The following is a 26,036-nucleotide window of genomic DNA, read 5'->3' as shown; positions in this document are numbered from 1 at the left end:
TTCTTCTGAGCTCCATCAGCGCTAAGAGCTCGGTGTGTGTGTATATGTACAGTTATATATCCGATCGGAGTGTATTGCAATCATTTTTTAATATTGTTTTGAATTTGTTTATAAGGTCGTTTCTATGTGTGTTTTTTGTTTTTATTATGGTATGATGATATTAATAAATGTTACATTTTATATGGTGATTTGTGACTATTACATTGGTTTATTTCTTTCTTATTAGCTGGTTGGGTCTTTAGCGCTGCAGTTTGTTTTTGGTCCGTTTCGTTCGTTGGTGGGGGGAACTGAAAAAAAAAGAAAGAAAATACATACTCACCAAATGATCGCTGCGCCGCGTCCCTCCTCTCCTCTCTTCTCCATTCACACTGACTGTCGGGCATGACGTCATCAAGTCACGCCCGACAGTCAGTGAGGAGCGCCGCAGACAGTCACAGGACCAAGCAAGGAAAGAAGACAGAAGAGAAGAAAAGAAAGAAGCTACAAAAGGTAAGTAAAGAAACGGAGATGCAAGGGGAGGAAAGGGACAGTGCTATAAAGAAGTGGGGAGAGAGGCACAGATTAAAAAAAAGTATGGGGAGAGAGGCACAGATTAAAAAAAAGTATGGGGAGAGAGGCACAGAGTAAAAAATAAGGGGGAGAGAAGCACAGAGTAAAAAAAAAAGGGGGAGAGAGGCACAGAGTGAAAAAGAAGGGGGAGAGAGGCACAGAGTAAAAAAAAGGGGGAGAGAGGCACAGAGTGAAAAAGAAGGGGGAGAGAGGCACAGAGTGAAAAAGAAGGGGGAGAGAGGCACAGCGTGAAAAAGAAGGGGGAGAGAGGCACAGCGTGAAAAAGAAGGGGGGAGAGCAACATGGAGGGCGCAGTGTGAGCATAAGGGGGCACAGTAATGTGTGTGTAATGGCACAGGGAGCTTGTGGTAGTGTGTGTGTGATGGCACAGGGGGCTTGTTGCAATGTAGTGTGTGTGAGGTAGGTGGTGGCTAATTAATGGGTGCTATTTTGTTTGTAGGGTGATGGTGAGGCAATTTAATAGTGGGGACTGGTTAGTGGGGTGGTTTGGGGGCTATTGAATGTGGGGGTGAGTTTGGGGAGAATGAGGTCTATTTATTAAATGTGACTATGAATTATTTAATGGCAGTAATGGTTGCGGGAAATAGGTATTGCTAGGCTGTTTGCAGGAAGGGAAATAGGTTTATTTATTAAATGTGAATACTATTATTTTAATGTTGGGGCTGGAGGAAGGCCTAATTATTAATTGTGGGTGCTATTGATTTAACTCTGGGTCTGGCTGTAATTTTCTAAATGTAGCCATTTTTTTCCCAAATAGGTCCTCCAACATTCCAGGATCCAGACAAGCCGCAACTAAAGAAAGCAGCAGCCACAGGTGTTGAAAGTGAGAAGCACAGGTAGGAGAGAGCAGCAGAGTGTGTGAAATGTTGTGATTCTAGTAGGGACAATGCCAATTTTTGGTGAGTGTTGTGCCCAATGTAAGGTGCAGGCCAAGACTGAACTCTTTCTGTACACACTGCATTCTTTCTATACTACACTGTGGTGCTAGATGTCCTGAACGTCAGGAGTGCTTGGACATATGTCACGTTCTGGTGAATTCAGGACCTAGTGATTTTGATGTGCTAGTCACGCCCCAATGGCGCATTGACACGCCCCCAATTGTATGACCAAACCCCCAAAAAACTCTAATACTGAGCTCAGTGATCAGTTCCATACTCAGTGATCTCGAACAGTGAGCTCAATGATCTCTAACTGTGAGCTCAGTGATCAGTCCCATACTCCGTGATCTCTAACTGTGAGCTCAGTGATCAGTCCCATACTCCGTGATCTCTAACTGTGAGCTCAGTGATCAGTCCCATACTCAGTGATCTCTAACTGTGAGCTCAGTGATCAGTCCAATACTCAGTGATCTCTAACTGTGAGCTCAGTGATCTCTAATACTGAGCTTAGTGATCAGTTCCATACTCAGTGATCTATAACAGTGAGCTCAGTGATCGGTTCCATACTCAGTGATCTCTAACAGTGAGCTCAGTGATCAGTTCCATACTCAGTGATCTCTAACAGTGAGCTCAGTGATCAGTTCCATACTCGGTGATCTCTAACAGTGAGCTCAGTGATCAGTTCGATACTCAGTGATCTCTAATACTGAGCTCAGTGATCAGTCCCATACTCAGTGATCAGTTCGATACTCAGTGATCTCTAATACTGAGCTCAGTGATCAGTTCCATACTCAGTGATCTCTAACTGTGAGCTCAGTGATCAGTCCCATACTCAGTGATCTCTAACAGTGAGCTCAGTGATCAGTTCCATATTCAGTGATCTCTGACAGTGAGCTCAGTGATCAGTTCCATACTCAGTGATCTCTAATACTGAGCTCAGTGATCTCTAATACTGAGCTCAGTGATCTCTAACAGTGAGCTCAGTGATCAGTCCCATACTCAGTGATCTCTAACAGTGAGCTCAGTGATCAGTTTCATACTCAGTGATCTCTAACAGTGAGCTCAGTGATCAATTCCATACTCAGTGATCTCTAACAGTGAGCTCAGTGATCAGTTCTTTACTCAGTGATCTCTAACAGTGAGCTCAGTGATCAATTCCATACTTAGTGATCTCTAACAGTGAGCTCAGTGATCAGTTCTTTACTCAGTGATCTCTAACAGTGAGCTCAGTGATCTCTACCAGTGATCTCAGTGATTTCTAACAGTGAGCTCAGTGATCAGTTCTTTACTCATTGATCTCTACCAGTGATCTCTACCAGTGATCTCAGTGATCTCTAACAGTGATCTCAGTGATCTCTAACAGTAATCTCAGTGATCTCTAACAGTGATCCAGGGATCTCTAACAGTAATCTCAGTGATCTCTAACAGTGATCTCAGTGATCTCTAACAGTAATCTCAGTGATCTCTACCAGTGATCCAGGGATCTCATTACTTCTGATTCTTTTCATTCTCTGCTCTAAAAATCAAACCGAATGTCTCCAACCTCCCACCAATAAGCGGCGAGCAGAGGTGAGTCTCGGCCAATGAGCGGCGGTCAGAGGAGACCTCCGGCCAGTGAGCGGCGAGCAGCAGGAGCAGTACGTGACGTCACGGCCCCTCCCCCCGCAGTCTGTGCCCGGAGCTCGGGGTACATGGAGCCGGTCCCCAGCACCCAGGGGCTGCCCCGCGCCTTCCTGCACAGCCTGAGGACGCTCTATGACATCCTGGACGACCAGCGCCGGGGCTACGTGCACATCCAGGAGATAGAGGTGCGGTGGAGGGGGGCGGACACCCGGGAGCTGCCCCCCGGGGTCCTGCAGTGCCTGCGGCGGGTTGCGCCCCCCGACGGGTACCTGACCTTCGACCGCTTTGTCCTGGGGCTCCGGACCTCAATGCAGAACTCTCACAACCGGGAGAACTTCCAGGTGGGAGCGTCCCGGGCTGCAGCCAAAGCTCCCGGGAAGGTGGGGTACAGCTGCAGACCCCAACCCCTGGGGGTGCGGTACATCAACGGCCAGATCCCCGGGGACCCGGAGCCAGGAGCGGGGAGACCCAGACTAGGTAACTGGGGGGTCCCTGAGGTACCCCATGTGTGGGTACACCCATATATGTACATGTTGTATGAAGGTGTAGATGGTGGTCATAGGGTGCAGTAACTGGGGGGTACCTGAGCTGCCCCATCTGTGGGTACTGTGATGGTGGCAGGAGAGCATGTTGTATGAAGGTGTAGATGGTGGTCATAGGGTGCACTAACTGGGGGGTACCTGAGCTGCCCCATCTGTGGGTACTGTGATGGTGGTACCGTAGGAGAGCATGTTGTATGAAGGTGTAGATGGTGGTCATAGGGTGCAGTAACTGGGGGGTACCTGATCTGCCCCATCTGTGGGTACTGTGATGGTGGTAGGAGAGCATGTTGTATGAAGGTGTAGATGGTGGTCATAGGGTGCAGTAATTGAGGGTATCTGAGCTGCCCCATCTGTGAGTACTGTGATGGTGGCAGGAGAGCATGTTGTATGACGGTGTAGATGGTGGTCATAGGGTGCAGTAACTGGGGGGTACCTGATCTGCCCCATCTGTGAGTACTGTGATGGTGGCAGGAGAGCATGTTGTATGAAGGTGTAGATGGTGGTCATAGGGTGCAGTAACTGGGGGGTACCTGAGCGGCCCCATCTGTGGTTACTGTGATGGTGGTAGGAGAGCATGTTGTATGAAGGTGTAGATGGTGGTCATAGGGTGCAGTAACTGGGGGGTACCTGAGCGGCCCCATCTGTGGTTACTGTGATGGTGGTAGGAGAGCATGTTGTATGAAGGTGCAGATGGTGGTCATAGGGTGCAGTAATTGGGGGGTACCTGAGCTGCCCCATCTGTGGGTACTGTGATGGTGGCAGGAGAGCATGTTGTATGAAGGTGTAGATGGTGGTCATAGGGTGCAGTAACTGGGGGGTACCTGAGCTGCCCCATCTGTGGGTACTGTGATGGTGGTAGGAGAGCATGTTGTATGAAGGTGTAGATGGTGGTCATAGGGTGCAGTAACTGGGGGGTACCTGAGCTGCCCCATGTGTGGGTACTGTGATGGTGGCAGGAGAGCATGTTGTATGAAGGTGTAGATGGTGGTCATAGGGTGCAGTAACTGGGGGGTACCTGAGCTGCCCCATCTGTGGTTACTGTGATGGTGGCAGGAGAGCATGTTGTATGAATGGTGTAGATGGTGGTCATAGGGTGCAGTAACTGGGGGGTACCTGAGCTGCCCCATCTGTGGGTACTGTGATGGTGGTAGGAGAGCATGTTGTATGAAGGTGCAGATGGTGGTCATAGGGTGCAGTAACTGGGGGTACCTGAGCTGCTCCATCTGTGGTTACTGTGATGGTGGCAGGAGAGCATGTTGTATGAATGGTGTAGATGGTGGTCATAGGGTGCAGTAACTGGGGGGTACCTGATCTGCCCCATCTGTGAGTACTGTGATGGTGGTAGGAGAGCATGTTGTATGAAGGTGTAGATGGTGGTCATAGGGTGCAGTAATTGAGGGTATCTGAGCTGCCCCATCTGTGGGTACTGTGATGGTGTTACCGTAGGAGAGCATGTTGTATGAATGGTGTAGATGGTGGTCATAGGGTGCAGTAACTGGGGGTACCTGAGCTGCTCCATCTGTGGTTACTGTGATGGTGGCAGGAGAGCATGTTGTATGAATGGTGTAGATGGTGGTCATAGGGTGCAGTAACTGGGGGGTACCTGATCTGCCCCATCTGTGGGTACTGTGATGGTGGTAGGAGAGCATGTTGTATGAAGGTGTAGATGGTGGTCATAGGGTGCAGTAACTGGGGGGTACCTGAGCTGCCCCATCTGTGAGTACTGTGATGGTGGCAGGAGAGCATGTTGTATGAAGGTGTAGATGGTGGTCATAGGGTGCAGTAACTGGGGGGTACCTGAGCTGCCCCATCTGTGGTTACTGTGATGGTGGTAGGAGAGCATGTTGTATGAAGGTGTAGATGGTGGTCATAGGGTGCAGTAACTGGGGGGTACCTGAGCGGCCCCATCTGTGGTTACTGTGATGGTGGTAGGAGAGCATGTTGTATGAAGGTGTAGATGGTGGTCATAGGGTGCAGTAACTGGGGGGTACCTGAGCTGCCCCATGTGTGGGTACTGTGATGGTGGTAGGAGAGCATGTTGTATGAAGGTGCAGATGGTGGTCATAGGGTGCAGTAACTGGGGGGTACCTGATCTGCCCCATCTGTGAGTACTGTGATGGTGGTAGGAGAGCATGTTGTATGAAGGTGTAGATGGTGGTCATAGGGTGCAGTAATTGAGGGTATCTGAGCTGCCCCATCTGTGGGTACTGTGATGGTGTTACCGTAGGAGAGCATGTTGTATGAAGGTGTAGATGGTGGTCATAGGGTGCAGTAACTGGGGGTACCTGAGCTGCCCCATCTGTGAGTACTGTGATGGTGGCAGGAGAGCATGTTGTATGAAGGTGCAGATGGTGGTCATAGGGTGCAGTAATTGGGGGGTACCTGAGCTGCCCCATCTGTGGGTACTGTGATGGTGGTAGGAGAGCATGTTGTATGAAGGTGTAGATAGTGATCATAGGGTGCAGTAATTGGGGGGTACCTGAGCTGCCCCATCTGTGAGTACTGTGATGGTGGTAGGAGAGCATGTTGTATGAAGGTGTAGATGGTGGTCATAGGGTGCAGTAACTGGGGGGTACCTGAGGTACCCCATCTGTGAGTACTGTGATGGTGGTAGGAGAGCATGTTGTATGAAGGTGTAGATGGTGGTCATAGGGTGCAGTAATTGGGGGGTACCTGAGCTGCCCCATCTGTGAGTACTGTGATGGTGGTAGGAGAGCATGTTGTATGAAGGTGTAGATGGTGGTCATAGGGTGCAGTAACTGGGGGTACCTGAGCTGCCTCATCTGTGGGTACTGTGATGGTGGCAGGAGAGCATGTTGTATGAAGGTGCAGATGGTGGTCATAGGGTGCAGTAACTGGGGGGTACCTGAGCTGCCCCATCTGTGGGTACTGTGATGGTGGTAGGAGAGCATGTTGTATGAAGGTGTAGATGGTGGTCATAGGGTGCAGTAATTGGGGGGTGCATGAGCTACCCATCTGTGGGTGCTGTGATGGTGGTAGGAGAGCATGTTGTATGAAGGTGTAGATGGTGGTCATAGGGTGCAGTAACTGGGGGGTACCTGAGGTACCCCTTTTGTGGGTACTGTGATGGGGTAGCAGTGCATGTTGTATGAAGGTGCAGATAGTGGTCGTAGGGTTTACCTTAATGGGGGGGTGGGCTATATGCCCCCAGTTTGTATATTGACCTCTTTATTATTTATCTTTTAGTACCATTTATCCTGTTTAATCTTTTCTATACCACACACCCCATGACAATACACTTGTTTTAGTCTGCCAGATAAGTTCTGCAAAAAGCATTTAAAAAAAAAAAAAATTTAATAACTGAATGTGGTTTATGGCTGCATTGCATGTAGTAAGATCTAGTTACCCTCTCCTGAATGCTGCAGCTGAGGGATGCAGTGATTTTGTGATTGACAGCTGGCTGCATCCTTTACTGTACGCTGTGACTAGTGGCTTCAAGAAGCCCATCCTTGCTCTGTGCCCAGTGTGTCAGACAGATGGCAGAGGAACAAAGCCTTGGCACTGCCAACCTATGCGAGACCTCTGTGTATGTTGAGATCTCCTTTTCTGAATGTTGTCAGACAGCCACCAAAAATAACTATTATGGTACAAGCCAATAACCATAGCTAGTAATACACTTGTATATGTCAAGTCCCGCTACCACCTATTGTTTGACTTATTTATTTAGCTAAAACATATATTACAGTGTGTCAGTACCTGCCCCAGTGAAGCTTACAATCTAATTGTCATCCAACAATTTCCATGCCACACAAACGTAGACTACTATAGTCAGTAACCAGTTAACCTACCAGTATGGCTTTGGAGCGCAGCACCCGGGGTCAGAATTGACTGCGAGGCTGTGATATAAACCGCCGTGCCACCCACACTTGTTTATTTAGTGTCTGCTACATGCTTTTGTATTGTGCTCTATTCTTTACGTGTAGGGAAGGTGCTCATTTTGGCCATATGGTAACCATTAAAATTGCTTTTGCCCGCGTGTCTGAGCAGTGAACGAGGCCCCTTCTTCTACAGAAAGTGATCTCATAAATGTATCCGTCTGTTTTAAATGTTCTTTGGGGATCTGTGTGTTCAAGTGTAGAAACCTAATATCCTTTTGAACAAGACGCAGGACTGGTGTAAACCGCAGTCGTTGCACTATAAACAGGTGAATGTCCTCCGCCAGGTTTCGTAGAGTCCTGCGCTGTAGATGTTGGGTCCAAACAGAGGCGACAGTCCCTGGAGATGTGAGTGAAGGTTATGGGCCCCTTGATCTGTGCGCAACGTACTCCTAGATAGAGGCTGGTTGGTGCCACAGGAATTTAAGGGGGAGTAGGTGAAAGTTGAATTCATGTAATTTAATGGGGATCTGAGTAAGCTATGTCTGAAAAAGATCAAGGTAATGTTTCTAATGTGTGTGTGTGTATATATATATATATATATATATATATATATATATATATATATATATATATATATATATATATATATATATATAATAATCGCTGTAAGTGGCTTTGTCTGGCAACATCGTTAGGTCGCGGTCGTCAGCCAGGTGTAATTACCCTCCATCCTGATCGACATATGACCGATTCTAGCGAAATGTCGATGAGGATGTCTGGACAGCGTTGCCTCATACTTGCAGCAATTTGGCTGGCGAAATCGCTGCGTGCGTGGGCGGCTGAAAGCTCTTCATCCATCTTAATGCACTTAAGTAAAGTAGTGATTTTGAAAACTGTGATTATAATATAAACATTACACGGATGCATATTAAAATATTATGTCTTGATCATTTTAATTGCAATAATCTTCCCAGGAAGTGATTGCAGAATAATATTACAATGATACGGTTAATGAGGGTAAATGCAATGCCTATGTATTGTGCTTGTATTTGCTCATTTTTTTATGCTAGGTAGGAGGGGGTGTAGGTGTGTGTTCTGGGTGGTTGGGGTAGTAAACTCTCAACCTGACCTCACAAGAAGGCTCAATGTGTCTTGTATCCTGCAATGTTTGCACTGAGCTGGTGTGCAGGTCCTCACACCTATCCCTTGTGTCCTTTTGGCCCCAGCCTGGCTTTGTGACAAGGTCTTTATCTCATCAGTAAAGCAAATATTGTCAGTCAGGTGAGAACTAGTCTAGTCCTGCCCTTTGGGGTGATTGACATTGTGAGTGGAGCGAGTGCCGCTCCCAATCCCAGGAACAGTATTCCTGTCCTCCATTGCAGAAATATAATCAGTATATGCTGCTCTGACGTGGCGTTATCTCTCCAGTTTGAAATTAGAGAATATAGACAGTTTATTGCTTGCCTTGCTGAGGAGTAAGGACACGTCACCTGTAGCCGGCAATAGCTCGCTGCTATCTGTTGGTGAATTAACTTGTACAATGCATTCCTTGTCCTTCACATATTCAGATTGTAGCAACATGCAATTTTTATGGTACTTTCAGTTGAACATTTTTATTTGATACTTCTCCCCCTCACAATTAACCCTGAAGTGTGGAAATTGAATCCTCTTACAGCTTTCATGTTCTTTAATGGAAAAAAAAATAATGTATTTGCAAATATCACATTGCTCCAATTATATATCTGATGTACCCATCTAGGTACTTTTTAAAGCATACTTATTTCTTTCTTTCTTTTTTTTTTTACCTTTGAAGCCAAAACTTTATTAACATCACCAAGCGGTTCCAAAGGTGCCTTTAATTTAAAATGTTTACAAGATTTTTGAAGCAGTTGAAGGGTTTCTATGCTCTCAATGTAAACTAGGAAAGTACGTTAACTCTTTCAATGGAGAACATGCAGCGTTGCGCTAAAAGCAGCGCAAACGTCATTTGATGAAAAGTGCTTGAAAACTAGAATATAATACGACATTTCTGAAAATATTAGTGGAATACTAATTTCATATATAAGAAGAGCTTTGAACATTTCTCAGAATTGCCCATTAAATGGGTGTTGCTACAGTTTTAATAGGCGGACAAGCCTAAAGTCAAGCTCTTGGAGGAACCTCCTTTGTTTGCTCTGCAAATACGCACATATGTGGTATTATTGTGTATTTATATTGGGGTCCTTCTCTCAAATGCAGCTGCCCTGGAGCTAGAGGAAGTGCAATCGTGAGCAGCTGAGTCACTCAAAGGTCCTTGGTGGAAGCCATTAAAATAGTTTTATCCATGTGTGTCAACATTTGTTTTTTTCTGTGCCTGTCACGTACTCACAGTGGAGCGGCCATTTTGTCTGTGAACCAATATTTGTGTGACTGCGGCCTGTGGATTCTCTAGGGGCCTGTGGATTCTCTAGGGACCAGTGACCACACTTGGGCGCGAGGAACTTGTGCCTCAGTGATATCACTAGTTTCTAGAGAATAGATCGACAGGGTATTGGTTCACCCCTCAAAATGGCTGCCTTCACTGTGTATCGGTGATGGCTGCACTTGGAGCGAATTCCCCAAAATTAAATATTGTGAAGAAATTACTTTTTCTTTTCAATTTTTTATTTTTTTTTATTTTGTATTTTACGCTTGTGTGTCACAAGCAGCCATTAGTGCTGTGTTTTCCAAAGCATCCGTCCTTGTAGACTAAATATCGGCGCCCTCGCGACGGTGTGCTTCCGCGCGAATCGTCGCCTGTGTCAGCGATTAGTCGGATAATCGTTATTGCTGTAGTTGCTCACTACACAACTTCTCTTAACGAGCTCTTACGGTTGGATAACCTTCATATAGAAACATACATCCTAGAAATAAAGTTCTCTGAGATATTTTACTTTTTTCCTGATTATTCTGTAAAAATGACTTTAATAGAAGAAACGGAGTATAAATGTACCCAATACTCTATCATATAATGTTAGAGTGAATGTTACTTGTTAGGTTTTATTGTTTGGCGTCAGGTAACGTCTCTTGATCTCCATGCTTGGTTTGCTCTTCCTGTCATGTGACCTTTATAATGTGTCCGTGAGTTCTCCTCTTGTCCCCTTTTTATATGTGTTGGGAGCTTTTTTCTTTTTCTTAACTGGGGAATTTAATATTACTTAGAAACAGATGTCTATATGTTATATATTTTACACCATATATTGTCAGTGTTGCTAAATGTTGCACTCAATATAATTTATAGGTTTCCGAGTATGGAGCTGTGATTTGCTATTCTGGACCCCTGTATCTCAACAGACTATTATTATTTTTAATAGTCACAATTTATATGGTGCCAACGTATCTCCCAGTGCTGTACAGAATAATAACGGACAAAGCAAACTAGCCTTAAAAAGGAATCGTTAAGGATCCTACGTCTGAGAGCTTGCGATTAATTCTAATAGCATTGGTCCTGCACGTAAGACCGCGCAGGAACGGCTAACCAAGTCTTTGGTTAACAATGAATAAATATAAAGCTTAATATATCAAGGGATATGTTTCTGTACAATTTTCTTTATAATTTCTTTATCTAGTAACCTTTTATTTTTCTTGTGATCTACAGTACAGGTGAATATCTGAGACACATTAATATACGTGTGTTGTATTCGGTGTACGTGTGTTGGTTGTAATGCTGTAGCCCATGACCAATCAGATATTGGCTTTCTCTAGTGCGTATTATATACAACTTTCTGCAGCAGCGTTGGAACAGAATACTCTATGTGTGTCGTTCATTTTGTAGCCCTAGGTAACAGGAATACATCTTGCTACACCAGGAGCGATACACTCGTAACAGCTGCCACAACACAACAGTCGCATCTGATTGTTCAGCTGTCAGCCCTCAGGATAACTGACACCTGCCCAGCGACTAACAAGTGGTTTCTTTCCCCCAACAGGCGAGGAGGTGAAACCCATGTGCAGATCACACAGCGAGTCCACCGGACAAGGCATGGCCAACCCCTGTCGCCACCAGCGTGTCCGAGGGGAGCACCGGAGGCATACCATTACCAACGGGGTGGATTACAGCGTGGTAAGTGTCGCCCTCTGCTGCCAGTTCCTGCGTCTGTGTACGGGAACAATAAACTGGCCGCAGATTTGGCAACTGTATAATTCTTTGCAGTCTTTGGAAATTGTTGCATAACATGGGTAAAGCCTGTCCACCGGGGACTGTGCCAACCTGGGCATGGAGACATTAGTCCATGGGATAGATTGTGCCTCGGAGTCCATTCCTTCAGTCCCCTTTACAGCTGTGTAAGACACATGTCCCTTTAATGTCCAGCCAACACGCTGCAGTGTCGTCTTCTATGTCCCCCAGAGACTGAGCAGGGGCATTGTCCATACGCAAGTAACAAAATGCGTCTTTCATTGGTATCTTTGCATGTGAATAACTGTGTAGTCTCTGAGGAGAGGGGGATTTGGGGAAACAAAGGACTGGTGGTCAATTAGTGGTATCGGGTGGTTGAATGGGATCTAACTTGGTTACACAGCAATGGACCACTGGGTGGATGGCTTGGGGGCCCTTCCCATTATACTAATATTCTCCTCAATGCCTAAATAAATGTGAAATCATGTATATTAATGCCGATTTGATCTGATATATTGTTATGGATGATCATTTGTTTTATCAGTAATTTGACTATATATTTTATTATAATAAAATAATTATTATTTTCAACATGGACATAAACTTAAGCTCGTGTTTTATATAGATACTTATATCTTTTTACAAATATGTAATTTTTTTTCGTGGATTGGTTTTAGTAAATTTAGTCAGTTAATATAAGCACCGCTAATTTAACTCTTTCCTGTCTAAACTCGTTAGCGCTTTGATGCGATCACGTGACCTGGGGGCTGTTGCTGGTTATGTAAAGGCTCCATAGTATGATTTAAGTGACTTGATGTCTGTCCGCAGCTGAAGAGGATGAAGGACATGGAGCACGAGAAGGATCTTCTCCTCCAGGGATTGGAGATGGTGGAGAAGGCTCGGGATTGGTTCCTCCAGCAGATCCATGTGGTGCAGGAGCAGCAGAGGAACCTGGGAAAGACGGTAAGGCTCAGGGGGTGGCAAGTACCTGAGGCGGGTAGAGCTTTGTGGCAGCCATGAGTAGAAAGGTTTCCATCCTGTGACAGAATTTGGAGTGTACCTGTCGCCTCCTGACAGTGCTGCATTATATGGGCGGAGCTAGCCGCTTAATAATTTGCTAAGAGCCAATCGCTGAGGCTATGCCTGACTAATATTCATTAGGGCTGACTTATATTCATGAGGCACTGATTCCTAGTGCTGTGATAGGCTACAGTCTCATGAATATTAACTCCGCCCACAAAACGGATTCCTTCACTGTGTGTGACTGAGAGGCCACAATAAAAGCAGAACTTGGTGTTCTCTGAATACTCATTCTGTCATACTTAGGTAAGTGTATATAATATGTAAGTGTATATGGACAGAGACAGAAGGTCCTTCATTTGCACATTGGATGTGCGTTTCACCCTGTGTGATGATGATCACACATACACTGTAACAGTGCCACCTTGTGGACAAATTATTGGATACAGGTGAAACGCGTTATATGCCTTTACTAAGTTATATAAAACATGTTTCCGGCAGTACTCTTGTTTTAAGCAATAAGAGGTCTTTGTGGTAGACGGTTATAGTAAGTTGGTAGCCATTTGTTTTGCTGCTAATTTTAGTAAGTGTAAAATCAGCACTGAATATAGTGACACATTAATGTGAAGGGGTTAAATGTCTTTAGTTTTTTTTTACATTCATTCTGTGTTTCACCCAGGACCACTTCTGTGACGGGCAGTCCGGACCCCTGAACCAGCTGCTCCCCAAACTGCAAGAAGTGAATCGATGTCTGAGTGACCTCATAGCCCCAAGCAAGGTGAGACCCGTCCTCTCTTCCTTCAACAAAGGAGCCTGGCCAACCGGAGGCTCTCCGGCTGTTGTGAAACTACAAGTCTCATTATACCCTGCCAGCTATCGGATTGCAAAGCATTCTGGGGCTTGTAGTACCACACAAGTTGGCCATGCCTGAACTAGTCAAATAATTGACTTGGTCTGTTTTGGCTCCAGAATTGACTCATTCCCTTAGTCCTTGTTGATGCCCAACATCTCCACAGGGGTAGACTAACAGAGGAGTACAGGGGTGTCTGTATCCCTGGAAGCAGTTGTCTTATAGTCATTACATGTAAATGTACTTTCATCATCAGCTATTTTTATAGCTCCACTAATTCCGCAGCGCTGTACAGAGAACTCGCTCACATCAGTCCCTGCCCCATTGGAGCTTACACTCTAACTCCCTATTATACACACACACACAGAGTGAGAGAGACTAAGGTCCATTTAATAGAAGCCAATTAACCTACTTTTTGGCATGTAGGCGGAAACTGGAGCACCCGGAGGAAACCCACGCAAACACATGGAGAACATACAAACTCCACAAAGCTAAGGCCATGGTCGGGACTCGAATTCACGACTCAGTACTGTGATCCAGAAGTGCTAACCACTGAGCCACCATACTCTGTGTCTGTAATTTCTCCCACTTTACACTGTAAATTCTCTTGGGGGCTAGCTCATGTTCCTGTTCACTTTGTACAACGCTGCAGAATATGTTAGCATGTAAAATATATCTATATGTGGTGATGTCACCCGTAAAATATAACTCCTATTTGGAGAATTGTGGCATTACTCCTGTTGTAAAAAGTTGCTTTTATGTGGAGAGTAGTGATGTCACTGGTCACATGACTCATTGTGGAATTCTTTGGTTCTAAAAGAGAGTTTCTGTATTCCAAACTGAGAGTTGTTTATTTAGAAAGCATAATATAACCCCCATCCCATGTAGAATAAAACAAATATATCCAAAGTTGCCAAGGGGTTCATGATTATATAAACAGAAGGCCCCAGGCCATGGACAGGGGAACATTATTCCCGTATGTTAGTATGACGATCCCCTAAGTGTACAGTGCTGGGCAATGTGTCAGCAATTTATAAATAAAGAAGATTATTCCAATCTTCCGGCCAGCAAGTCAGAACCTAGTTCTATATAATCCTCCATAGAGTATATCTCTAAAATTGCATTTCAGGATAATTATTATCATGCTTTTATCTTGCTCTTTAGCCCGGTGTGCCCTCCCCTTCTGTGCCCAGCGCCCACGTTCTCCCCGGGCAACAGCAAACTGTAAATATGCTGAAGGAACAGAACCATTTACTGACAAAGGTGAGTGGCTCTGCCCGTACATGGCGCAGATCTATAACATTGCTGTGTGTTGTCTGTAGATAGATCCTTTTGTGTCCGCTGTCTTAGTAGCGCTGACCTATACTGTAGACACACGAGTCCGTAAATGTCGGACATATCCATTAATCTCTCCTTATTGCTGCCTCTAGGAAGTGTCGGATAAAAGTGACCGGATCACCCAGCTGGAACAGGAGAAGTCTGCTTTAATTAAACAGCTGTTTGAGGCGCGGGCTCGAACCCACCAGGAAACCAGCGCCATGGACTCCACCTTTATATAGACTAGCGGGAGCCTCTGCGTACGGTGGCTGCGCTGGGATCGATCACGGCAGAGACGAGATTGGCGACTGCGGATGTAATGCATTATTGGCAGCTTCTGCTGTCTACGGTACACGCGTTTATTATTTAAAGCGACAGCCCCCTGGGATATGGCTCATCCGCTGCAAGACGGACATTTTTACTGTACTATTTTAAATAATCATGTTTTGACTTTTTGCTTTCCTAGCCAGAAGGAAAGAATCGCAATTAATCTATGATTACACCTTCCACACTCCTTGCCCAATGTTTACAGACGTTTTTCTTAGACGTTCTTGTGTGTTTTTAATTACTGTCTGAAGTTTAGCTTCAGTTAATTCTTTGCTAAGGACCTGTCAAGTTTTGTCCCTCATCCTAAAAAGTGTGTGTGTGTAATACCACGGTTCTCCCACAAGATGGCAGTGGAGCACCTCATAAGCACAATATACAGCCGTATTCTGAATTACAACTTCCAAGTTACCCTATCATCGCATATTTCACTCTCTTTATTGAGGGAGTATGAGGAATCATGGGACTATTTCTTACGTGTTTATAAACCCATTATTCACTGTTGGAGCTATCCGGAAGTTCCTGCAGGATTGAGTGACCCAATAAGCTCATTTGTTGTTCATTCTGATGTACTTCTCATGTTGTCGACTTAACATTGTTTTTCTTTATAATGACGGTACTCCCAGTGCTGGGAAATGACGTGTGATCATGTTCTGCACAAACGTCTCCTTTCCTTGGAAAGGAAAAATACACCTAAACTGTAAGATTTCTTTTATACACCCTTTATAATATGTAGCCCCAGTGCCTTGAGATGGGATTTTATTACACTAATGTTAATAAGCTTTATTTTGTATTTTCTACTTTTGACTCCCAAAAGATCGCCTGCAATTTGTTGTTGTTAATATTTCTCTCTGCCTTGTACCCGGCAACATTGTGACTACCGGCTGTACGGCGGCTTGTACTACGTTCAAGGGTGTAACCGGAGTCACCGCTCCGACTTACAAGGATTGTTGTACGGAATAAGTGAAGAGTGAGTGGACTGTTAGATTCTGATAACTGTCGGCTGTTGTGTTAAAAACACATTTTGCAAGTGGTTTATTTTCATAGCTGAATAGCAATGATTGGCAAATCATCCTCATTATTCGGGGAAGGGGGTTTGCACTAACCTAAAATCCATGTTTTGTTTTTCTCTAAAAAGGTGCACTCCTATTTTAAGATTAGGACTGATTAACAAAAATCATTGTGATTATTTGTAAGAAGACACATTGGGGGCGTGTCACATTAAATAGGATATAGTGAGCAGGGGATTTAGAACGTCACTCTCATCAGCATGCGTGTTCGTAGCACAACTCCCCTACCGCCCTTTGAGGATCCCCTTGGATAACCTCACACGCTCCTGTGAAGAAGCAGGAACCAAATGTTTCCATGTTTTTGCAGTAAAAGTCATATCGCCCACATACAATTCTCCTACTCCAACGAATGTAGCATTATGGGAAAAATACTTTTCCCTCTGGTCAGACAGCTGGAGACTTGGTTCATAGTGTTGTCATTCTTCAAAACTGCGTTCACACAGACGCACGGGAGATGATGCTGTAGCCAATCGGAGCATTGCTCTGCAGCACCGAGTATTTCAGATCAGGCTACTCCTCTATGATCTGTTTAGGCAGATTTGAAGGGAGGGGGGGCTCACAAGGCAGAGTAGTGATGCCGGGTGTCTGTAGCGCCGATGATACCGCACCCTGGTATCAAACTGTCCGTACATCCTCCAGCGTTCAGGCCAAGCTGTACGTGTGATAGGCTGTGTGTGTGTTTGACCTGATGTCATGTCTACATATGTGTATTTTATCTTTATTCTGGGGAGGATTGTATACATTGTATACTGAGGCACCTTTTTTCTTTGCTCCTGGTTCTGCAGCGGTTTCCTGGGTGACTTTCCACCAGCTGATGGCCCAGTCACTGAGAAAAACAATACTAACGTCCATATAATAATACACTTTATCATCACAGCCACACAGTAATCAGTTTATAATGGCTTGGGGGGGGGGGGGGGGGGGGGATTGTTCACACGATGACGGGTCTTCACGTGGAATCCAAACAAATAAAAATATTTTGCCAAAATGTTGTGGATTTGATGTTCAGACAACCGGTTTTTATTTACTTTTCTGATCTGCTTTTACCACCTTGTTTGTGAGCGTTCACAGTCTGTTCGGTGTAAGGTCTAATGGTGAGAAATACATTGCTCTCTGGATAGGGGAATGTATCTCATTATGTCCTGGTTCCAGCGTTCATGGGCTAATCTCACCAAACACTGAGAGTTTTACTTCTCTCTCACTCCCTTCCCAGTGACGAGGACACAGACTACGGCCTTATTAATATTATCCACAAGCAGAGGTCGTGGCTACACAATTGGGGCATGTATCAGACAACAACTCTGTGCACGTTCGTTCAGTATGTATCTGTAAAACCAGATCTCTGTCCTAAGCCTGCAGCAGCAAAATCATTTCCCCCCCCTCCCCATCGCCTCTGGGCTTGTCCGTTGTAGGTGCTTGTTCTGTGTGTCATTGCTGGCTGTGAAACAGAGAACAAATTTAATTGCATCAGTGTATAGGAGAATTTTTTTTTTTTTTATATATATACCGGACCTGTATCTGCTATTGGGCTCCATATTTTCCAGAAGGAATAAAGCCAATTGGTTTCCAGTGCAGTTCTCCTGTTCCCCCAGAAGAGGGCGATGTTTCTTTACTGATTATTATAGCGTTTCGCTGTAGTTTTGTGGGACTTGCAAGACATGAAATTGGGAGATAACCTATTCTGGATAATATTGTCATTAAACTGGATGATGTCGGCATTATTCACTGTGTAGCTTTATCTGTAACTAATGCTCTTTTAAATCAAAAAGCCTATTCGGGCAGTAGCCATTGACTGCCGTTCTCCCTTGTAAACTCCACCCTTAATGTCAACAATCACCCAACACGTATATGTTATGATACAATATTGTGGATCACTAAGATTCAGAAGTAGACTTATCAAACCTATGTGCAGTCTCAAAACGAGAGCTAGAATCTGATTGGTTGCTATGGGCAACACCTCCACTTTTCCTTTTAAGGACGATTGATGAGTTTACTCAGTCTGGTGTGGAGTTTAGCTTTGTGTAACATGCATAAAAATGATTTCATTCATTAAAATAACCACACACACAAAAAAAGATTGTATCATTAAGGCTACAACTTCTGCTTTATTTATTTTTTTTATAAACAAATTAAGCTTTAACTTAGTAAAACGTTGTTTGTTCTTTTTCATACATTTTTTTTTTTTTTTTTCCTACTCGCTTATCCCCCAGCGCCCACCCAAGGATGACTCGTGGTCTTCAGCTTCTACCCCCGCAATATGTTGGTCCCAGTCTTTCCCCCCTTGTACTTTTAGAGTGGTTCCCCGGGAAGGTTCTGGGCCCTGGGTGCCCTCCACGTTTGCCATTATTCTAATCCGCCACCAGCTGAGCTGGGTCACACTCACGTTTAACAGGATTAACAAGTTAATATCCGTTTCAGCTAATGATTGGGAAGGTCGGATCATTAGGTCATATCCTTCAAAGTGATAAGTGGGAAGTTGGTTACCGGATCAGCCATGTAGATGAACACGTGAAACACATATTACACATTAGACATGTCACGTAATTAGATCACACGCATGCTGCATGTGGATTTAATGTGTTTTTGTTTTTGGGCTAATCTGCCAACCCCTAGTGACATATCCTGAGTCACATCAGCTCTCCGGTGTCAGGGTGTCATGTGACGGATCTGTCACTACCAGCGCTGTAGAGTCAGCGTAGACCAACAGGAGCCGCCCTGATAAGGGGGGAGAACACGAGCGGGTGTTTCCTGGGGCCTGATAATGAGGGCAGTCAGATTATTACATGGAATATAGGTCGGTTTGGGTCATAGACCCTGCAGTATTCAGCCGATCCTCCCAGTTTGGCTGTGTCCTGTTATCAGCGTCAGTAAATGTTTGCTTTGAACTAAGTAGACCTGTTATCAGCCAAAAAAAGAAAAGTAAGAAATGACCGTTTGTCCTCTGCTGTCCGTATATCTCAGCGCTCTGCACTTAGCAGCTGACTGAGCGCTACAAGGGGGAGTGCGGTTTTGTGATGTAAAGTCGCATTTATCTTGCACCAGCACCTGAAAGATGGATCCGGGCCAGTAACGTGTGTTACAGTGCGGTGCTACTTTCAGATGCTTTTTATTGTGAGTGTCGTGGAACTTGGAATACCCCTCTCCCCCCTCAAAGATTTGGGTAGGCAGCTGTCACGTCTGGATATGAGCCCGAACAATCTGCTCAAATTGGTATTACCCCCTGGGAGGTGCGGTGTCTATCAGGGAGGTTTTGACTTAGCGGCTCCCAAACAGCAGGTCGCGGTCCTCTGAAGAGGTGACGAGCGAGATTGTAAGAACCAACAGGGGCAGTGGAGGAGACGAGCAGGTAGGTAGGACAGGAAGAACTAGAAAACAGGATCAAGAGGACGCGATGATCTGCAGCTGTAATAGATGTAGAAGTCCTGGGATGCTTAGAAGCCCCTAGTAACAGGAACACAAGGGTGCGATGATCTGCAGCTGTAGAAGGTATAGAAGTCCTGAGCGCTCTGGAGAGACTGGGCAACAAGGAGAATCACAGGAGCCAGAAAAGCGGAGGTCTGTTCTAGGGATGAGACTATGAGATCTGGCATCTAAACAGAGCAGGAGGCGGTGTAAGTAGGTGAGCTGGCGGCTGATTGGGTGAATGGAATGAATGAATGAGAATGCCAGGTCGTCGGGAGGGGGGGGGGGGTGCCCTGTCCCCTGTCCCCTGTGCCCTGTGCCCTGTTCTCCCCTCCAAACCCCATCATTGCCGTGAAATATCAATTCCCAAATTACCATTGCTACACTTGATAATCACTATGTATAGTTGGCAGCAATCAGTGTAATAATATTAGATGTTTTGGAGTGGGTGGGAGCGTTTTATTTCCGAGAACAAAATAACACTTATATGCAACAGCCAATTTTGACTTCCCGGACACAGTTTTAAAGTTTATAATGTTTTCCTAACAGAAGAAAAGAAAGTGTAAATAAACAACTACCATTTTCTCTCTGGTTTTGTTTCAAAATATTGCCTTATTGTCATAGCAGCTGTACATTAAGCCTATTTAAGGCACATTTGGGTGTGGCTCACAAGCCAGCCCTTGCTAGATGTAAACCCCTATACCTGGGAGGTGAGTGCATCTGATTTTAACTGCATTTTAATGGTTATTTAAAGCATATAGGTCAGTGTAGGACCTGCATATAATGACGCTGGGATGCAGGCTTAAATGTTTTGATCAAAATATGAACTAATACCTCATCTTATCATATTGCTAGATACACACAGATATGCAGTGTTAAGGATAAGCGCTGACAACTGTCTTTTTTTTGTTTTCTATATACATATATGGGCATTTATCTTGCCCTGCAGCTGGTATCGTATATAACATGGGATATACCGAGCGCTAGTTTATTTGTTCTCTGGTTTTGTCTCAAAGAAATGTAACTATATATTTTACGTACCAATATACTTCTTACAATATGTGTACAGGTTGCCCAGAATTACAATACAAGATTCCTTACACTCATATTAACTGGCATGTCTGCTATATTGTTTTGCTTTTTTTCTTGCTATGATTATCCATGGGCTCAATTACGAATATCCAGTTGCAGGGCAGACGCGGTATGGGGATATAAGGCACCTACATGTGTGCAAATACACCTGTTTTTATGGGTAAGTGCATGGATTTGCAGTACAAAATGGTGCTAGCTGCAGGAGTGTAAAAGTTAGACCTTCCAATAGGAGGACCTTGGCGCATAGGGGCGTATGGATTAATCCCCCCCACATGGCAGAATTAAATTTAATTTTGTGGGACAAGACTATTTAAATGAGATACACCTGGGGGTCTGGGTTGATTTGCAGTTCATTAATCAGGCTTAGGAGTTGCAATAAGTGATAATTTCAGCTTCACTCAAACTTAGGTTGTCTTGCACAATCATGCAGAAGGACTAAACAGACGCGGAAATATCATGATATAAAAAGGTGCATTGTTTCCCAAACCCAGTCCGCAGGTACAACTAACAGTGCAGGTTTCCATATCTCCTTGCTGGAGCACAGGTGTAATCATTACCGAGTGACACATTATAATTACACCACCTGTGGATCTGTTACAATGTGTCAGTCAGTAATGATTACACCTGTGCTCCAGCAGGGAGATATGGAAAACCTGCACTGTTAGGGGTCCCTGAGGACTGAGTTTGGGAAACATTGTACTAGGGTGACAAACAGGCAGTGGCGGATCCCCTAGCAGGGGCTTGCTGCCGGCGGCTGCACAGTATGTGCAGGTCCGTTCAGCAGTGACAGTGTGCTGCCCGGCTGCTCTGAGTGTGTTTTAAACACAATTAGAGCAGCGGGGCAGCACACTGTCACTGCCGCGCGGACCTGCACATACTGTGCAGCCGCCGGCAGCCTTAGAAATTAGAAAGGGGGGCGGGGTCTAAATCGCCCCCCCTAAAATCGCCCAGGGTATAGCAAAAGTCTGGATCCGCCCCTGCAAACAGGTACAAGCGTCTAAAGAGTCAGAAAATCCATGTTCCACAGACCTGTTTGTCACTAAGTAAAGATTGTATCTGTTTGAATCATTCTATTTCCGTGTCGGATGTCATAACTCCTCCGTCAGCGTTTCATGATTGTACAAGAGAACCTAAGTTTGAGTGAGGCTGACACTTTCACTTACAACAGGAGCTTATTTATGGAAGGAACTGCTCATCTCCCAGATGTAGATCTCATTGACTATCTCCTGGGTGTGACGTAAATTAGTTTCTGTGCGACTAGTGCCTGAACTCGATGAAATTTCAACCTTACTGAGAAGTGAATGAAAATAAAATGTGGTAGACTACGTCTTGGTAAGTCTTGGCACGGACAACAAGGTGAAACTCTTAAACTGGCACAGTTTATAAAACACAAATAAAGATATATGTCTTCCTATCACTATCGCCATCTCAGGAGTCAGCAAAGGAAAAATGCTTCATTGGTCAAGTAAAGCACTTTTTCTTTTTTTCTTTTTGTCTAAATAAAATAATTTATTCTATTTTTTTTTTTTTTTTTAACTTTATTATTCTTTTTTTAATTAATTTGGAAATGCAAGAAAAAGTACAGGGCTCCAGGCCTGGTGAATGTATGAGCTGGCTCGTGGGTGGGCCGAGGGACCCTGCCCTGGGTTGGTGAGCAGCGAGACAAGATGTCTGACTACGCGATAAGCAGTGGTTTGGTGGTACAAGGGTTAATCCTGGGCCCAATCACAGTCTAAATTCCAACCGTGAATCCTGCCTGGCTCCATCTCTCCTGCCTTATAAACCTGTCCGAAATAACCTTTCTCTTTCCCCTGCCCAGTCTGCTGCCATTGGCTGCTTTAACCCTCCAGGTGTGAGTGGGAGGATGGGGCTTACCTCCTTTCTACCCTGCCAATGTCCCATTCAGCACTTTTGCCCCCATTTATTAGGGAGATCCAAGTTAGTGTCAATCTCTGGTGCAAACTAGCCTCCTAGAGGTCATTCTGGGTCACCCAAGGTTCTGTCCTGGGGTCACTTTTCCACATTTATAAATTAATTTCCCTACCCCTCACCCCCCACCCCACAGTCTGTAAATCATACCCATTCTCCCGGAAAGTCCGGGAGACTCTCGAAGTCCTGGGAGAGCAGACAACTCCCCCGCAACCTGCCCATAGGGAGCCTAAATAACGTGATTTCGGCCGAATTGCATCATTTTGGACCCACCCTCATGTCAAAATGTCGATTTACCGTGCTCCGCCCTGTTACACCCTCCCACCGTCCCCTCCGCGACCTCCCAGAGGGCAACAATAAGAAGAAGCTGACAACTGTGCTGTATATTTACTTGTATGTATATGTACAACGATCTGACCTCAAAACTGGGCTGTAAGCCATGGATAACTCCAAATAAACTGATTTTCAACACTAGTATAACATTTTCCAGGTCATTAAGGACAAAGGCTAAACCAGCAAAGTGTATTACACCTTCTACTGATCAGGACAAACTGATCTGGATTTTGGCTTGATCCTAACTTTTTGTTTAGTTTGCCTATAGGCACCTTGACATCCGAAATGTATCCCAAACTGTGCTTAGTGTATAGATACAACCCTGTCTAACAATTGTATTTGATGTATCCAGGACATCCTTGTATACAAGAGGCCACTCTTAGGGGCATATTTAAGAAAGCACGATAGTGCTCTTACCGGGAAATTAAGGTGCCTCTGTGTCCTCCGCATATTTATGAAAGGTGCATCGCAGCAGATATCGTGGATATCTGCTGCTTTGCACTCCTCTTAGTTTTTGGGAGCAGTCACCATTCAACAGAATGGTGACTGCTCCCGGCTGCAATCTAACAAGTTCCGAAAAAAATTTTTTTTCGGAAACTTGTCATGTTCACATGACAGCTGGCGCACATTGTCATGAATGAAAAAATCCAATGCTGTCAGCTCTGCTCTGAAGAGCAGAGCTGGACAGCGCATGTGTGGAGGGATCACATGATCCCTCCCTGTCACTCACCGCTCTCTCTGCAACGATAGTTGCAGAGACAGAGGGGGAATCTTTGTGCGCATGTCCAGTTCTTCGAAATGCACATGCGCAATTGAAGGCTGAAGAACACCTGGAGGAGATCCTGAGACAGCGCTTCCGAAGAGGGGGGTAAGTATGATTTATTTATTTTTATCACAGAAACAGCAGTTTTTCGGAACTGCTGTTTCTGTGATCTGTTGTTCATAAATTTGAGAAATATTTCAATCCTTATCCATGCGATAAGGATTGATAACTATTTCTCATTTTTGCCGATGATTGATAAATGTGGCCCTTAATGTATTCTTCCTGGTAAAACATTTTATAAATAAAAGGAATGAATAAACAAATGAACCCGCCGTGCAGTAGGTAAAGTCTGGATGCCTGAACTGGCCAATAAACGTGAGGGGACGTTGCCTTTACAAGTCGTTGACGCTTTAAATGTCCCCTGTAAAGTCACCGATTTCCATCGACTTGCAGAAACCAATGTTTTATACATTTACCCCTTGGAGTGACATGTCCCGCCTCTCACCAGCTATTGGCTGCACTCTCAGGATTAATCCCGCCAAGTGCATAGAATTCCGCCAGAGCACATGGCGTTGTGGAGTAATATGGCAGCGTGTGCTGATGAGCATGAGTGCGCACAGGTGGATCGGTGGCGTTGGGTAGAGTATGGCTCGAGCTCACGCTCCCTTTCAGCAAACTACATATCTGTTTATGGGGTGTTCTGTGCAGCTGTGTCTCAGATTTACACTGGAACATTCGGAAAAAATCCGAAAGCATTTATGAAGTTTATTTAACAGGGAAATCCGAGGCCTCTTTCCTTAGTCCAACAGATACATAATGTATATCATTGGGAGCTGAGCTATAAATCTGAGTCATTTCCTCCGGCACTGGTCACCCGCAACCCTTGTACAGAGCCAACGTGAGATTAGAAGTCACGTATGTCAGATAATATTAGAACAGGTCTAACATATACAATGCTGGGAGTGTCTCCTGCAAGGCCCCAATGTACAATAAGCGAAGGACGGTCACAAGTTTCAGAATCTTCCCCTTTGTACGTGGCTGCAGCATGTGTGAGCTGTATAGATACAGGTACAGAATGCTGAGGTATATAGCCCATCTATAATGTTGCCATATTTCTCAGTAGCATCTATCTCAGCCGTACCCTTGGCTCTGCCATCCCGTGCTAGGTTAAGCTGGGTACACACTACAGGTTTTACAACCAATTATCGGGCCAATCACACGATAAACGCCTGTTAGGTTAAATGCACCCCCCTGTAGGCGATAGGCCGTCGCCTGGTCCTCTGGCCATTAGGCTAGCTACCTGAAGCGTGAGGTACTATGTGCCCCCTGTGTAGCCTGAACGAGGGGGCTGGATAATGCAACATGTCCACAGAATAAGGAACTTTGCACTAGCACTAAAGGGAGCTTCAGAATACCTCTGGGAGGAAGGGAATCCCCCGAGCCTTGTGGCAGAGGGTGAGCAAGAAGAACCTTGCCCCCTAAAGGGCTCTATTGTTTTGGGTGGTCAAGAGGCCACCCCAATACTGAGCACCAGACCATCTCTCTCTTTGATAGAAATGAAGGAGGTGGCTTTGCCGACATCTCCATCAATTTACACTCCAGCACAATGCTTAGTTACTTGGCTGTAGTAAAGACACTGGACACAAGAGCTGACAATCTCACACGATGGCCTTGCCGTCCAGTCTCCTGCATCTCACACGGTTGTGATCTCACCGGCTTTCTCTCACACTGGTCACCGATTCGCTCCTCGCAGTCTCTGGCCACATTTGATAATCCAACCAGTGCAGTCTCGCCGCTCACAGATGTCTCAGAGTGAGCACCCACTCACTCATCACACCCAAGCTTTAGCTGTAAAGCTAAATAACACAACATTCTAACTGTTTAGAGGAAATATATGTTGAGACTGTGCATAAAAAATAAGAAAAAAATGTGGTTAAATGGACTAACTAGAGGTAACCTGCAGCCCTAATGAGCCTGCCCCCCTAAGGCCCGGGCCCCTGTGGCCCTTTCACAAATCCAGGCCTGCCTTTAGGTTTCTGAAAGTTATGACTTGTGTATTATGGAAAAGGAAAAAGAAAAATGTAGGTGTTGGCCATAGCAGCCAATCAGATTCTAGATATCATTTATATGGTACATTCTAGAAAATGATAGCTAGAATCTGATTGGTTGTTATGGGAAATATCCTCTGACGAATTAGATAGATGGTACTCACCATGTGCGTACCCCTAACTGCTACTAATACTCTTACCTTTCCCACGTCTTCAACCCAGGGTGTAACATCTTGCATTGTTCTGCACCAATTACATATTTAGACGTTCCCTGAGTTATTATGATGATAATACACAAGTC

The 26,036-nt window shown here is 45.0% G+C and overlaps 1 protein-coding gene across 1 annotated transcript; it reads left to right on the top strand.

The window, feature by feature from the left end:
• Positions 1–3,099: 3,099 nt before the first annotated feature.
• Positions 3,100–15,283, top strand: SAPCD2 (suppressor APC domain containing 2). Its single transcript, XM_075185385.1, has 6 exons — positions 3,100–3,548; positions 11,400–11,533; positions 12,416–12,550; positions 13,287–13,385; positions 14,622–14,720; positions 14,888–15,283. Exons 1-6 carry the CDS (start codon positions 3,140–3,142, stop codon positions 15,014–15,016), a joined length of 1,005 nt encoding a protein of 334 aa, XP_075041486.1. The 5' UTR covers positions 3,100–3,139; the 3' UTR covers positions 15,017–15,283.
• The last annotated feature ends 10,753 nt before the right edge of the window (positions 15,284–26,036 follow it).

This window comes from Mixophyes fleayi, chromosome 9 (genome assembly GCF_038048845.1).
Source record: "Mixophyes fleayi isolate aMixFle1 chromosome 9, aMixFle1.hap1, whole genome shotgun sequence".
NCBI classification, from domain to species: domain Eukaryota; kingdom Metazoa; phylum Chordata; class Amphibia; order Anura; family Limnodynastidae; genus Mixophyes; species Mixophyes fleayi.
This window is presented reverse-complemented; position numbering and strand designations above follow the sequence as displayed.

Coding starts and splice junctions, on each gene's coding strand:
- SAPCD2 (XM_075185385.1), top strand. CDS start 3,140: ATGGAGCCGGTCCCCAGCACCCAGGGGCTGCCCCGCGCCTTCCTGCAC. Junction 3,549..11,399: donor AGCGGGGAGACCCAGACTAG/GTAACTGGGGGG, acceptor TTCCCCCAACAG/GCGAGGAGGTGAAACCCATG. Junction 13,386..14,621: donor ACCTCATAGCCCCAAGCAAG/GTGAGACCCGTC, acceptor CTTGCTCTTTAG/CCCGGTGTGCCCTCCCCTTC.